Source organism: Polyodon spathula, chromosome 6 (assembly GCF_017654505.1).
Source record: "Polyodon spathula isolate WHYD16114869_AA chromosome 6, ASM1765450v1, whole genome shotgun sequence".
Taxonomy (NCBI): domain Eukaryota; kingdom Metazoa; phylum Chordata; class Actinopteri; order Acipenseriformes; family Polyodontidae; genus Polyodon; species Polyodon spathula.
This window is the reverse complement of record NC_054539.1, coordinates 9,171,604-9,187,029: the sequence shown is the minus strand read 5'-3', so window position 1 is coordinate 9,187,029 and position 15,426 is coordinate 9,171,604. Positions and strand designations below refer to the sequence as shown.

The 15,426-nt window shown below is 36.5% G+C and overlaps 1 protein-coding gene across 2 annotated transcripts; it reads left to right on the top strand.

Annotated features, from left to right (window-relative positions):
- The first annotated feature begins 1,184 nt into the window (after positions 1 to 1,184).
- LOC121316801 (sorting nexin-5-like) lies at positions 1,185 to 15,174 on the top strand. Of its 2 annotated transcripts, XM_041252009.1 has the most exons (13): positions 1,186 to 1,380; positions 4,110 to 4,214; positions 5,168 to 5,278; positions 6,386 to 6,507; positions 7,214 to 7,337; positions 9,293 to 9,388; positions 10,241 to 10,346; positions 10,422 to 10,497; positions 10,701 to 10,740; positions 10,907 to 10,993; positions 11,610 to 11,769; positions 13,138 to 13,223; positions 13,487 to 15,174. In XM_041252009.1, exons 1-13 carry the CDS (start codon positions 1,342 to 1,344, stop codon positions 13,535 to 13,537), a joined length of 1,203 nt encoding a protein of 400 aa, XP_041107943.1. In that variant the 5' UTR covers positions 1,186 to 1,341; the 3' UTR covers positions 13,538 to 15,174. The 2 variants fall into 2 exon arrangements, with proteins under 2 accessions (XP_041107944.1, XP_041107943.1); XM_041252010.1 differs by lacking the exon at positions 5,168 to 5,278 and having other exon boundaries at positions 1,185 to 1,380.
- Positions 15,175 to 15,426: the final 252 nt, after the last annotated feature.

Below are 15,426 nucleotides of genomic sequence, written 5' to 3'. Positions count from 1 at the left end.
TTTTTATCAATGCAGAAATTACAGTGCAAATTGGGGACATAGTGGGAAGGAACATGACAACAAAGAACAAGATATACAAAAGGCATTACCAGAGGCTGATACATTACATTCAGAATGCATTAATAATGAATGTTAGGGAGATAAATAAGAAATACATTGTAAACTCTTTACCAATCATGAGAGTTGCATGCTAGTTTTTTTTTAGACATGTTTCATAAAGGCCTCAAGATTTACAATTAATAAAAAGTCACTATTACAGGTTGCATTAAAATACCATACCATCTCATCTCATCAAATCAGATAGTTCTGAAATTGTTAGAGACAACCAAGTATGAATTAAATTCCAGAACTGTTCAGTAAGAGGGCAGGACTGCAGTAAGTGTTCTAAAGAGACAATATTTGACAAAATGCACAAGAGTTATTGTCAAAACTCAGTCTTTTCTGGAGAAATTTACTGGATTGATATATAGAACTAATGATTTTAAAGTGGAGTTTCTTTAGCTTTTGTTGGAATTGGGCAGGTTGAATGAATAGAAGGGTCTTGATTTTTTAAGCCATAACTGATCCATACTATTTTGATTTGAAATCACTGAACATGGCCATATTTAGAGCATCGCAAATCCATTTACTACATTTATTATTTTGAATTTGTAAACCATTAATCAATAAGGTTGGGTAAGTAGCACTAATACACTCGGGAGCAGTACTAAAGCACTGGGTATGGCTTTTGTCATTGTATTAAATGGTTTGTTAGTAATTAAGAGGTTGAATTTGTGTAGAAAATCATTATAAGATATTAAACCCTGAGCCTTCAGTAAATCTGATATTCCATAACCTTGAGTTGTGAGGTGTGAAACTGTGAGAAAGACCAGTTTTCCAGTTTATAATAGTCTGATCATTTTATAGGAAGTCTTGAAACATCACAGTCACATTTAAGCAAGAATCAGTGTATATACAGGCTCCAGTTTAGCTTCACGGTCCTGAGCAATGATTCAAAGTCAATGGCTCTGAAGCCACCATCCGAATAACTTCCTAGAGTTTGGCTTTAACAAACTGGGAACTCGTGATAGCCGCTGATCTCCAAAGCGTATTCTTTACTACAGTTACAGTTTGAATGACCAAAAAATTTGCCAATAGAAAAATTGACAAACCCAGAGTCTGGCCAATCGTGAGGGCTTGTAGTCGGGTTTTAAAGTTAGTGGAAGTGGCAGGGTGATTGACAGGCACGGTTAAAAGTGCTGTGGATTATCTGCAAATTAAAATTAACATTCATTTAATGACATTGCCGCGAACAGCTGTGCAAAGGAACAGTGTCGTCCATTGTCGCTTTATAGGTTGAAAATGGCATCGACTCCCGAGGAGACCGATAACAACAGCAAGGTAAACAAGAAAAAAAACAAAAACAAAACTGAGGTGTACAGAATGTGTTTTTTCTTCTTCAGTAAAATAGATTTGCATTTCCTGTTTGGAATTTATGTAACCTTGTCATGAATGTCGACTTGAACAAATAAATTTAAACGAATTTCTACTCTACAGTGCATTTTAGAGAGAGAGAGAGAGAGAGAGAGAGAGAGAGAGAGAGAGAGAGAGAGAGAGAGAGAGAGAGAATGAAAGAGAATATAGGGTATATTTTGAAAAAAAAAAACACATATGTTATGTGTCTTAAAGACATTTTTGTAAACGTGTTAACATTCATTTGAACGGTTCGTATTTTTAAAGCGTCTGTGGCGCTTGTGTTCATTCGTTTTGAAAGCTGCCCCGCACACAATATTTTTCTACAGTTTTTGTAACTTTCGTGTTCCATTTTCAAGTTCTAAGTGCTAATATTGCTATCTTGGGCGTACTGTCAATAATTTACTTGGCGATAAACTCATGTATTTATTCCTGGGCTCGAGTTAACACAGTAAGCAAAATAGCCCGTGTCAGACACTGCCATTCGGTAATCTAAATATGAGACGAAATATGTTTGTCTTACTTTTATACTGCATAGTAGGAAGTAATATAAGTATCACATTTGTAAAACTGCCCCTTTTTTATATTGTAAAACAGTTGTACGCTATGGTATTGCAAAATGAATTCACAGAACACAACCCAGAGAATGTTTTTTTATTTTTATGGAAGTACAGTAGTTTCATGCTGCCTATAGTTTAAATGAACATTTAATTCAAATGTTAAGCGTTACCAGTGTTTAATCTGGGCCTTGTAAAAGTTTACTGCAGTATGCCACTGTAAAGGCATAACATGTTTATAATAGGGTAGAAAACAAGTCAGGAAGGTAAAACAAAACGTACTTGCATTTCTCTCTTTCTGTGGGATAACACACGAATGCTAAGGTCAGATATAGGCTACTGTTGCTCTAAATCTGTTTCTTTCTGAGACAGTCCTTAATAATGTGCACACAATCTTGTGGTTCAGAACAGTTTGTTTAAAATTTCCTGAAACGCATGCCAAAGAAACTGGTCCCTTGTCTCTTCTCCGTTTTATTTTCTACATACTGGACAGTTTGGTTTGTTTCAACCTCTACCTTGGCTCAGACAGCAGAGGCTATTCTGAAAGAAACTGTTCAAAGTCAAAGTACATCACCAAGAAATACTGACTTCTTGTATGATTGTCATTGTGGGAAACTGAATACATTGCTGTGTAAGTTTTGCTGAAAAGTTATTTTGCCATATGTGTTATAAGAATTAGAAATACACACATCTGGAGTGCTGGGAGAAAATCCACAGACCCAGATGTGTGAGGTACTCCAGCAGACCCAGACATGCTGGCTGCTGGGTCTTATTTATTAAGTTGGGTTGATGTTCTTTTGGCAGGATACTTTTTTTTTTTTTTTATGGATAGGAATCTAATGTCAAAAACTAATGTCATTACAGAATTCTAGCATACAGCCATGGCCAGTTAATTGCATGTTGTAGGGCTTGGCTGTTTTCTAGGCATGCAGCAAGGGTACATTTTAACATGTAGAGACAATGCAGAAAAGCATTGCCAAGAAGATTTGAGGAGTACAAATCAGGAGGAGATTTGCACTTGGGCAGGTGGAGCAGAATTTTTATCTTCATACACAAACTTGAGCAGGAGGGCAAATTGATTTTAAACAAGTGGAAAGCTCTTTATTTTAAATAGACAAGTTGGCCATTTAGTCCCTCAGCCACTTTTGTCCTGAGGCTGTGAAAAAAAAACATTCCTATGTGAAATATGCCGTCTGTGAAGAGGTGTGCTGTGTGTGTGTCTGGGAAATTGTTTTAAAAACAGTACAATGGAACAATGTAATAAGCCAATTGAAACAGAATACAGCAGCCTTTATGACCTTTGGTAGTATCAGCAGCCTTTATGATCTTCAGTAGTATAAGTGACTCAGTGATTTGTAATCAGATTATTTAATTTCTGCACTTGTGTTTATTTAAACCCTTTTTTACACCAGAATAGACCCTTGAAATGAAATATCTCAAGCATGACTTGTGTAGACAAGCCAGGATGTTACAAACACTCATACACTAGAGGCAATACCATACAAGCAAGAGAACCTCAACAAAAAATTGACTTCAAAATGTAATCGACATTTCAGTTTCTTTGAAAGGCTGTGGAAGTTGCTGTGTTGTTTACAATAGTTGGCAATTCAACAAGAACTGCAAACAAAACGCCATCTAACCAGTGAGTTTTTCTTTTTGCTTTCAATTATTTAGCATAAATTGAAATTCTGATTTGCCCTTTAAGAATATTTCCAGTTAAAACTTGATGGGTCAGACTGTCCCACGGTGTTTTGGGTAGACATAAACCAATGAAAAACTAGTGAGCCAGTGGAGGAAAATGACTCCCAAGCCTTGTGGTAGGAACCAGGAACCTCCCCATTTATTATAGAATTTGCATTTCTCATCAGTTTGTCAAGTCTTCTTTCTAATTTTTTTTTCTTTTTTAACTTTCATTTGGATAGTTATTGAAGCTCAATGCCTTTCTGTCCATGTGATAAGGGATGCCTTCATCTCAGTAAATGGTTCATGTTTCTGGATCTTTTTGGGGGGTCCTGAGGGCCATGGAGCAAGTGGGAAATTTGGTTTGCTTGTATTCAGTTTTGGTGTAATAAAAACAAATTGTATTAATATTTTTTCCAGCTCAGATCGGTTTCTGTGGACCTAAACAACGACACCTCTTTCATGATCGACATTCCTGACGCCCTTTGTGAAAGAGATAAAGTCAAGTTTACAGTGCACACCAAGGTGAGAACATTTAAAACCTCATAACCAACCACGCACTCTGTCCACACTTTCTACAAGTTTGTTAATGGCCTCTTCAGATTGTAATGCACTTATTGAAAATTGTGATGCTTAATGTTCTGAATCTGCTCATTTTATTTAATCTCTCTCCATTTGTAGATCCAGAATGTGTGTGCGTGTGCGTTATTTTTTAGGAACCATATCATGAGGTGGTCTTGTACTTGACAATGTCTCTAATAGCTAGGAATTGTTAGAATCCTCAAATTCTTAAATCAGTAACACCACCTAAATAAGCAGGTTTACAGCAAGTGGTGAAGTACTCTGCATTAAATTGAGTGGTGATAATTTAAATATGTTTTCATTACAATTAAAAAAAACAAAAAAAAAAACAGAACATTTTCTGTAAGCGTACAGTACAGTACAGTATGTAAACAGTGAATGTACCCTTGATATAAGAGCAGGTAGTGAAACTGTTATGGATCTGCTAGAGTAATCTTTACTAATAGTGTGTACCGCAAAGAGGTTTCTTCAGTATCTACTTGTTGCATATTGCTTTGGAAAACTTTCTCAGACTTGGTTGATTTCAGAAGTATGCATGCATGAAATAATAGATTGTGCTGTAAAATAAAAACCATGCTGTATAAACATCAAGTGACTGCAAGTTCGTACACTGTGGGCTAGATTCTCAAAACTTTTAAATTTGAAATCACTACTATATGAAAACTAATAATTAAACATTTTATATATTCTATAACTAATAAAAACATAGATTAATTGTCTTGAGTTGCTTTATTGGTGGTTTGGTGTCTTGTTTTTGTGCTAATTTGGAGTAAAAAGCTTTGAGAATCCGTAGCCCCGCATTTCAATAGAGCATTTGGAAATTGTGTGCCATTAACTCTATTTGGAAACGCTTGGCAATAGAAACAGTTTCACCTGCTTATTTAAATTTATTGCAGACTAGACTAGGCACCTTCCAGAAACCAGAATTTTCAGTGCTCAGACAACATGAAGACTTCATCTGGTTACATGACACGCTTGTTGAGACTGAAGAGTATGCAGGACATATTGTAAGTGTTTGTGATAAAAGGGTGTGTCTGACTGTTAGCAGTATGCACATGTTAACATCAGAAGGTATAGAATGAATGTCACAGTTGGACCATAGTGTGAAAGGGAAGGCAAATTTTCAAGCTGTTTATCAGCATGTGAGACATGAGTTGCACAACTCTTCTGCATGCACACACCACCTACCCTGGAGTCCTTGTGTCCCCTGCCTGGAATTTGGCTGACGATGGTCAGAATAGATCCTTATACGCACAGTAACAACATTGCAGAATAAATATATAGCGTTACTTAAGCACTCCAGCGAGTGTCTGTATTCAGAACTGAACCTGTAACGAGTACAGTACAAACTAGAGCACAAAATAACACCCCAAACAAATTTATACACATTCTGGTTATACAGATTCTGGTTCAATAAATAATGCATGAAATAAACTTTGGTAGTTAGTGTAAGTAGGTATTCATTTTTATGTCAATTTAGTATAACTGTACCATTTCTGAAATCACTAACTCAGATTTTAAAAGCTATTACCTCTCACCTGGTTAATTAACATTATAAGGGGTACCCCTTTTTTTTTATTACTTTGTTTTTACATTGATTAAAAAATATGCAAATATTTCAACTACAGCACTATGTTTGCTGTAGGTCACATGGTCTGATTGCAGCTCTACTGTCCGCATCATTTGGTACTAGGTGTTGCAGCAACTTTTCATCTGTGCAAACAGAGCCAAGAGATCTTCAACAGATGGAAAGGGGCGCCAGTAATTATCTTCCCAGTGCTTACAGGATTACCACTCCCTTTAAACTACGTCTTTAGTTTTGTACAAAATTTGTGTTTGTTAGGCGGAAAGTGGACTTCAGTGGAAATGCAATTTAAAGACGATGTTCTGTAACTTGGGAAAGAGGCAGGCAAAGATGCCTTTCTAGTTCAAACATGTTTCTCTGTCATGACTAATAATTACTGGCATACATTTGATGCAGGCAGCAATATCTGCTCTATGTTATTGCCTGTGCATGTTCTAAACAGTTTTCAATGTCTTTACCACAGGGAACTTGGACGTCCTATTTGTGCAATTCCCGCAATTTGTGTTTTGATCTTCTTGCCTCCTTTCAGATTCCTCCATCCCCTCCGAAGCCTGACTTTGAAAGTCCGAGGGAAAAGATGCACAAGCTGGGAGAAGGGGAAGCCACCATGACGAAAGAGGAGTATACCAAAATGAAACAAGAGCTTGAAGCGTGAGAATCAGTTTTGATGAATACCATGAAAATGTATCCCTTTTGTAGATAAGAACATTGGTTGTTTACATAGCTACGTAGTTGGCTCCCTTCTTGTACTTCTGAATCTAGCAGAACTGAAGAGGCACTGAAGAGATTACATCGTTCTGAATCTTGTAGAGCTACCCGAGAATACTGGGTCTATTGACAAGTGGTTGCTTAACATGCTGTTGTAGTCAGAAATCAGAGAACATAATTCAGCATAATTATCTCTATTTCAAGAATTGGAGCCTCCATTTTTTCTAAAAGTTCTTGAAAATTGATTTGTAACCAAGTCGACTAGAATGACTTTTTTTTTTTTTAAAAAGCAATTTGTAATATTACTTCTCCTTAACGGTCTCTATAATGATTGGACAACTGTAAAACCAGGGCAGATTTTTGACTTTCCCATTGGTTAAACTCCCAATTATGTCCCGCCTGTGCTCACTCATGATTGGACACCTATATAACAAGGGGCAGATCTTTGACCCCCATTGGTTAAACCTACTGAAGACCTTCAACTATTTATGTCCCACCTCCACTCACTTATGAATGGACTGCTGTGGAGAAAATGCATATCTTCTATTGGTTAATTTTATTTTATATACAAAATTAGAATTGCACAATTAAATTTAAAAATGTTGCCTTGTGTGTTCGTTTTCTAAATGTCTGTGTGTTTCTCTTACAGCGAGTACCTAGCAGTATTTAAAAAGACAGTGCAAGCCCATGAAGTTTTCCTGCAGAGGCTTTCTTCACACCCAGTCCTCAGTAAAGATCGCAACTTCCACATTTTCTTGGAGTATGACCAGGATGTAAGCCACTTTCTACATTTCCTTTAGAGTGCTAGGGCAGGAAGCACAGAAGGATGCACTTTTCCTGACCTTTATCCTGCAAAAAGCCCTTGTTCGGCAGTTTCAGTGTGCGATAAAGAGTAATAGAATAGAACCGAGCGCATCATTGATCGCATTTTATTCCAGTATTTTTTTTTACTTCGGATATTCTTGTTTCTGGGTAAGACGCAGTGGATTGCATTTTACAGTAAAAGATCAGTGTTGTATTTGGTGTTTGTGCTTCTGTACTGCAACTCTGCAACTCATGCCTCTTTTCCACTGTGCAACCGAGCCCTCACGAAGCAGTTAGGAGGAGCCTGGGCTGATTTTTAAACAAAAACACAAAGCAAAAGGGCATGTTGGCCAAACAGCCAGACAACAAACAACAGCAAGTATTGTGCTGGTTTAATAACCAGCACGCTTAGCAATTGTTATTTTCTTCTAAATGATCTTTTACCTCCTGTCTTAACTCTCATTCTGCACTTACGAATACTCTCCCTGTGCAGCCAAACAGCAGGCCATAGTCTGCACGGGTTTGCTGAGTCTGCGTGACTGCCAGCCAGATAAACAGTCACTAGCTAACAGTCACGCATTCTCACAGGTAATTAAAAAAAAAAAAAAAAAAAAAATATATATATATATATATATATATATATATATATATATATATATATATATATATATATATATATATATATATACACACACACATTAGTTATTACAGCATTACTCGTGTGATTATACATGCATCTCCGTAGAGGTGGGGCTCCCAGTCATATGGATTTAAATTTCTTATAATCCACAAATTTAGGAATTTATCGATGACTAAAATATAGCAAAGTTCAATTAGTTATGTTGAAGGGGTTAAAAAAGGTTTGCCAAAGATATCCTGTTTGAGGATAGCTGTTGTTTTTTCTAGTTGTTTTTTGTTTGGGTGCTTAATAAAAATTAAAAAAAAGAAGCCGTGCAAGCTCAGCGAGAGCCGCAGTTGTAAGCCTGGTACGGCTGTGCAGTATTTTGTTTGACTATTTTTGTAAATAAGTTTAGAATTGTTTTATTCAGCATTTTGTTCTTTATATTAATATAATAAAGGTCAAGGATGAGAACTTTGGTAGAATTTTGTGTTTGAGTGTGTGAGTTAAGTGTACCATACCTGTGGTTTATGTCCATTTGCTTCAGATCGTCAGAAATTCGGGCATAGACTTTTTCATTTCTGACGCACGACTACAGATCTTTCTGAACACTCCTATCTGCCCAGAGAGAAACTAGAGCCTGCACTTCTTCAGTGTCCCAAGGTTGTACTTTTCTCTCATCACACTCGCTGCCTGCCAAGTTTGATGTGTTTTTTTCTGGAGTGTACTGACTGATGCAACATAATGAAGAAAATCCTTAACCCCGCTCCTGGCTCGGCTCGCAGCCGGATTCAGATGTCTTGTGAGGCTGGAATTTCTCGGTTTGGTTCTTGCTCTGCTCGACAAATAGCCAGTGGAGAACCACCTGTACCTGTACCGTACCGAGCCTTCTTGGGTCGGATGTGCCAGTGGAGCAGGGCTATTTCTAGTTCACGTGACAAGATAGCACACTAATAACTTGTATAAGAAAAACTTCCACTTTTTGTTACCGCTTTTGAAATTTAGTATGAGCAAATTCTTTTTAAATCATTGTAAAATGTGATGTATGTAAACAGACAGATAGAAACTAACAGCAGTCATCAAAATAGCCTTATTTTAAGCTTTGTGAATAGAAGCCTGAATTTTATAAAAGCAAAGCAGCAGAGATAGTTCGATGCAATCGCTTCCACTTGTTAGATGCAGATGTTTATGTCTGTCTTTTTATACATTTTTACAGATGTCTGTAGGGTGCATGCAGCAGATGCACTTTTGCAGAGTAACTATCTGTGCTCTTACCATGCTAGTGTGTTTTTAACTCTCTTCCAGCTGAGTGTGAGGAGGAAAAATACCAAGGAAATGTTCGGCGGTTTCTTTAGAAACATGGTGAAGACTGCAGATGAAGTGATCATTTCTGGAATAAAGGTAATGCTGTTTCAATAATAAAAAAAAAAAAAATCATATTTGGGTCAACTTTTGTTAACCAAAAAATAAATTGTAGTTCAGAGAATCAGCATTTTGAAACTTGAGGAAAGCTGACATTCTTATCCCCGTTGGGACATTAAAGTAATAGACAAAGAGAAGGAGAGGTGGCACCTTTTATTGGACTAACAAAACAATTATTGAAGAACAATCTTTTAAGGCCTCAGAGGTCTCGTCGTCTTCAGGTGAAAGTAGAAAAGTAACAAACCAATTTGATAGGCCACCTTTTCCTCTCTTTCCTTCCTCCTGTTACTTTTTGTCTCTCTTCACTTGTTTTACTTGTGTTTGCATTTCCCGTAGCCTCTTATTTTAAATTTGCTTGCTATGTTTTGTGATTGTGACTTGGGGCACATCTTGGAGGGTAGTATATATTCATGTCCTTTTTTAAAACTGTTTTGGTGAAAGTACTTAAACTGGCAGATCTATGGAAATGTGTCCTGAATCTGTTTAAATGTGCTCTTTACACAGTTTCTGTTTGATTCTGCTGTCACTCATACTTTGTATAACTATAAATTGGAGAGAAAAATGGTGTTTTGGAGCTACTGTACTCTCAACTGAGGGTAGTGGCTAACAATAGAACTGAGGAAAATAAACTAAAAAATAAACTGGAAAGCATTAAAGGAGCATGAGTATGAATCTGTCACAAGGCAGAACAAAAAATCAGAAAACTTTATTTTGGTGTTTTTAAAAAAAAAAAAAAAAAAAAAAAAAAGCTTCAGCATTTGTGACCAAGAATCCCATTTTTTTGTAAGAACTGTTATCTTCAATTTATTATTATTATTTTTTTTGTTGTAGGAAGTGGATGATTTTTTCGATCAAGAGAAGATATTCCTCCTTGATTATTACAACAAAATCCGAGATGCAACTACGAAAGCTGAAAAAATGACAACAGCGCACAAAAGTAATTGCCAGTGTTCTTCTTGTTTTTTTGCTCATGTCTTCACAGGTTGTGTCATTGTTACTTTTCTGTCCTCAGATGTTGCGGATGACTACATTCACTTTTCAGCCACCTTGGACAGCCTTTCTGCAGACGAATCCACTGCACTTAAAATGTAAGAAATCATCTTGTTACTGTGAACCAAGTTTTTCAAAACTTTACCTGAAGTGGATCGGTTTGAGATGCTGTGATAGGGGCATCACTGTTACCTGGGTCTTCTTGACCTCATGCTTATGGCCATGTGATGCGATTGGCTAACATGATTTATTTTATAGCTGCAAAAAAAGCTGATAGGACAGTGTGTGCTTTCTGTTTTAGGTACCTGCTGAAGCTTGCAGAGCTATTTGAAAAACTCAGGGTAAGATCATCAATCATGAGTAACATGCATGAACATAGGAAAATGAATAGCATATAACAAAGTCCTGTCCAGTTGACAGATGGCTTCTTTGGTTTATTTGGTATATTTTCTCATTGAGTGTCCTTACAACACGTTCATGATTTCATTTGGTTTTGTTGTTACTCAGAAAGTGGAAGGGAGAGTGGCTTCCGATGAAGATTTGAAGTTGACCGAGTTGTTGAGATACTACATGAGAGACATTCAAGCAGCTAAGGTAATGATTGATCTTCCTGCGGTAAATTACCAGAGTGGTTTCCACGGTGAAAGGGAAGCAGTATTTGTATCTTTCTACTTTGCAGGTTATTGGAAAGACTCTTTGGGTCAATATTCTAGTAATTGTAATAAGAACTACTCTGAATGATCACCAAAAGAAAGTTAATGTAATTTGAAGCTACTAGCTTTTTTTTTCCTTCCTTTTATTTAAATTCCCTATAATGTTTTGTATTGAAGGGTAGATGGCAATATTTCACCATTAATCCTTAGATGGAACTGCTGTAACTTCCTTTTGTTGCTGCCCTGTACTATATGTGTGTTGCATTTTTAGAAAATGGATCACACTGGAATATTGTGTAATAAATTGTTGGTTCTTTTTGTTTCATAATTCTAAACTGTGCAGGACACCCGTCTTAATCAAATACATAAATAAGAAAAAATACAAGTTAAGAAACTGCAATGTGCATCTAAATCAAGAATGGGGGAAGGTAAACGGAGCACTCTAGGTGCGCATCTTTACATTACTGTGCCTTGCTTGCATTACCATTTGCATAGATGATGATGATGGTGGTGATGATGATTATTAATAGATTAAAAGCCACGCTCTGTCTCTACAGGACCTGTTGTATCGGCGAGCGAGAGCCCTTGCAGACTATGAGAGCTCCAATAAGGCCCTGGAGAAGGCACAGCTGAAGAGCAAAGAGGTGCAGCAAGCAGAAGAGCACCAGCAGCTCTGCTGTCAGAAATTTGAGAAGCTGTCCGAGTCTGGAAAGAGAGGTAGGTACGTGGTACACTAAGGTCAGTAGAAGGGTCACAGTGCTACAGGCTAATGCCTATCATGGCCCTTTTGCACTGCCCATTAAGAAGCTGGAATTCCCCAGCTGGAAAAGATTGACTTTATCTGCTGTAGATACCAAACCTGTCATATATAAATTGTGGTAACGTTTAAAAGCAGTTGGATGAGAGTCACCTAAAGATAAACGGCCAATGATGTGATTGAGGAATAATGGCATTGCTGTGGTGTGTTACCTGGTAATAATAAAACTCCTGTGTCAATTAATTATTTGAATATTACAGAGGAACACTCCACACCAATGCCATTATCACTGTTATACTACAAATTTGTAAAGTTATTTATGAATTTACCTTTGTTTGTTTGAAATGATCATTGTAGTCCACTTAAAGAGTTAACTTTGAGAGCCCCCCTGAGAAGCGTTTCATCTGTAGCGTTTCATTTAATTAGTGTCATCTCTCTAATATCAGTAACTAAGACCAACAGGTTTTTTTCACAACAATATACAAAAAAAGAGATGGAAAAGAACAGTCTGCTATTGCCCAACAGCTTCCATCCTGAACCAAAAAGCCAATTTCTTCAGTTTAGGCGAATTTGTTCCTTGGAAAGTGAGCTTCTATCTCAAGGTAAAAATGTGATGCAAAGATTTCTTGAAAGGGATTATCCACGGAATTGGTGGAAAGAGGCACATGATGGAGCTTTGAAGACTGACAGACGAATGTTACTAAAAACGAAATCTAAGGATGTAACTGAACAGTCTAGGATTGCATGTGCTACTATGTGTAGTCCTGCATATAAGACAATTAAGGATGTAACTTTTATTTTTATTTTATTTTGTCCATGTGGACTTGCATATGTAGGAAAAACTAGCAGAACTTTAAAAACACAAACATCGGAGCATAAGAGTGCTGTTAGACAGATAGGCATGACCTCGAAGTTGCTAAACATTTTCATGAGTATAAGCACAGTGCTGCGGATAGAAAGAATTAATAGACCTAGGAGGGGAGAATGTAGATAGGCTATTATTACAAAGAGAGTGCTTCTGGTTACATTATTTGGAGAATGAAAATCCTAAGGGACTAAATGAACATAGACAGAGTTGTCTTCATTTTTAAGAATTGAATGAAAAATTTGCAGGTACTCGAATCCACAGTTTATTGGGATGATTATTATCGTCCCGTCAGCCTGGGCCCCACCAAAAACTAAAGAGTTCTTAAAAACCTATAAATATCCCAGTGTTTTGAGAAAGATATATATATATATATATATATATATATATATATATATATATATATATATATATATATATATATATATATATATAATTACAATATACAATTTTTATTTTACAGAACTGACAAGCTTTAAAGGGAGGAGAGTGGTGGCTTTTCGCAAGAATCTTATTGAAATGGCTGAACTAGAAATAAAGCATGCAAAAGTAAGTATTCAACATGGTAAAGAACACTGACCCTACAGCCATCCATGCTCCAAGCCCAAGATGCTTTTCCAACGCTGTCGAGGAACAATATACATTCAGTTTTTATCAGAATTCACATTTCTTCTATTTACACAATGGGAATGGTACTACAATAGAATGTAGAACATGGAATACTAGAAAAGAATGTTGAATTGTGCTCTACCCATAATCATACAAATACAACTGCGAAGCTAAATGTACTTTTTTCTTTTGTTTTTTTCCAGAGCAGCGTGTCTCTCCTGCAGAGCTGTATTGACATGCTAAAGACCAATTAACCGTTCATTGACATGTCTTCTGACGCAGTGAGGAGGGAATATTAAGCCAGCTGTGATTTGCACTTCAGTTGACATTTAGCTGAATCCCAGCTGATCCCAGGTTTACATTGATTTGTATGCCTCCATATATAGTAAACCATTTGAGGTCATCCTTGTATTTGTTATAGTCAGTTACTCTTATGTTAATTGGACATTTAAGCTTTGTACTTACTGAGGTCTTGCTGCTAAAATGTGGCATGCCTCAAGTCAGGGAATATATATATGTTTGTATTGGTTTAGTACGGTACCTTTTCATAGTTCAGTCATGTAAAACTTAACAAAATAATGTGTTATATATGTATAAATATTATTATATTGATTTTCTTTATTCAACTGATATGAGGAAGTAAGACTTTTATTATGGGGAATATTCCCCATATAATGAATGACTTGATTTATCCAATTAGGAAGAAAGTCATTTTAACTTGAACAACACTGGTCTCGAGTCCTGCAGGTGGCTTTCAATTCTAGTCTTGAGGGTACAGAAATTGACCGCTTTCTTTCTGTAACCACATAATATATAGGTTATAAAGTCGGCTGTCTAAAATGCATTTCTTGTGTAGTGAGGTGGGTACATTACTCTATGGCACTTCATGACCAGCGCAACTTTATTGTGTGGGCCCAGCCTATGTCTGCCTGAGTTCAGTGCTTTTCACTTTTAAATTCTTCCAGCTAGGGGTGCACCGATAAAACACTATCCGCAGCTTGTGTTATTTTAGCAGATAATGTACACCGATATTCATGCTTGAATTTCTTCCAGCACAGAACTGAATGTTGGGTCAAGAGCTCTTATTACTATTGACGCAAAAACACTGAAGCAGTCATTTCCCTTGCAGTGCTGTTTAAGATGCGATCAACTTGCAGTAAATCTGTCTCAAAAGAGCGGTGTTTGGATTTTGTTTTAAATATCTGAAGACAGCAATAGGATTGCGAGTTGTGTGCAGCACAACAGCTTTGGTGCTACTGTAAAGTTGTACTTGTGTTGATTCAGGGCGATGCAAGCCTTCCAGTAAAGTTTTATTTGTTTTCTCCATCGGAACACAGAGTAGTCGGCACGAAACAAAAGTATAGACAAGGAATATGTCTTATATATATGCTTCTCTAGCTCTTGTTTAACCCTTTTTGTCATATCTGGTTTGTTTTAACTTTATTGTTCACCGGGCTCTCTTTGGCAAACACAGCAGTCCAAAACAAAACTTAAAGGTGCAGTCCTCCAAGTCCGAACTGATTATTATTATTATTATTATTATTATTATTACACAATGTACTTCAAAATTCCCTTTTGTAATTTGTTTATCTTGTTTAATCTGCATTGGTTACGGTTGTGTTCACCGGCATTTTGAAGCAGTAATTGAATACTGAGCAGTCTTGTTAAGTAACAAATTCAAGTTTGACTGAATTTTGTAACCGGAAATGTCATATTTTTATGACATTTTAAAATATATGTATTTCTGACAGTTAAACGCTTGTGGCGCTTATCAGATTATTTCATTTTGGCAATTGCCAAAAGAGATGGCATGTGGATTGTAATACAGTACATACTTTTAAATCTAATACGTATTGTAGCAGTATGTAAACATTTCCAGTTAATGACCCAACAGCAAAATGAAATCAAAATGTTCCCCATGCACAGAACTGCGTGTAACGTAAAATGTAATGCAAAAAACAAAAAAAAAGTTTCCAGAATTAAAACTAATGTTACAGTTCATTTGCGAATGAAAATACACATAAACAACTAACGATCACAGATTAAAAAAACAAAACATCACAGTATCTAAAACGGTTTAATGCTTAACTGTTACATTACCCTAGAGCTTGTCTCATTGACTTTGTTTTGGCTGCATTTTTGT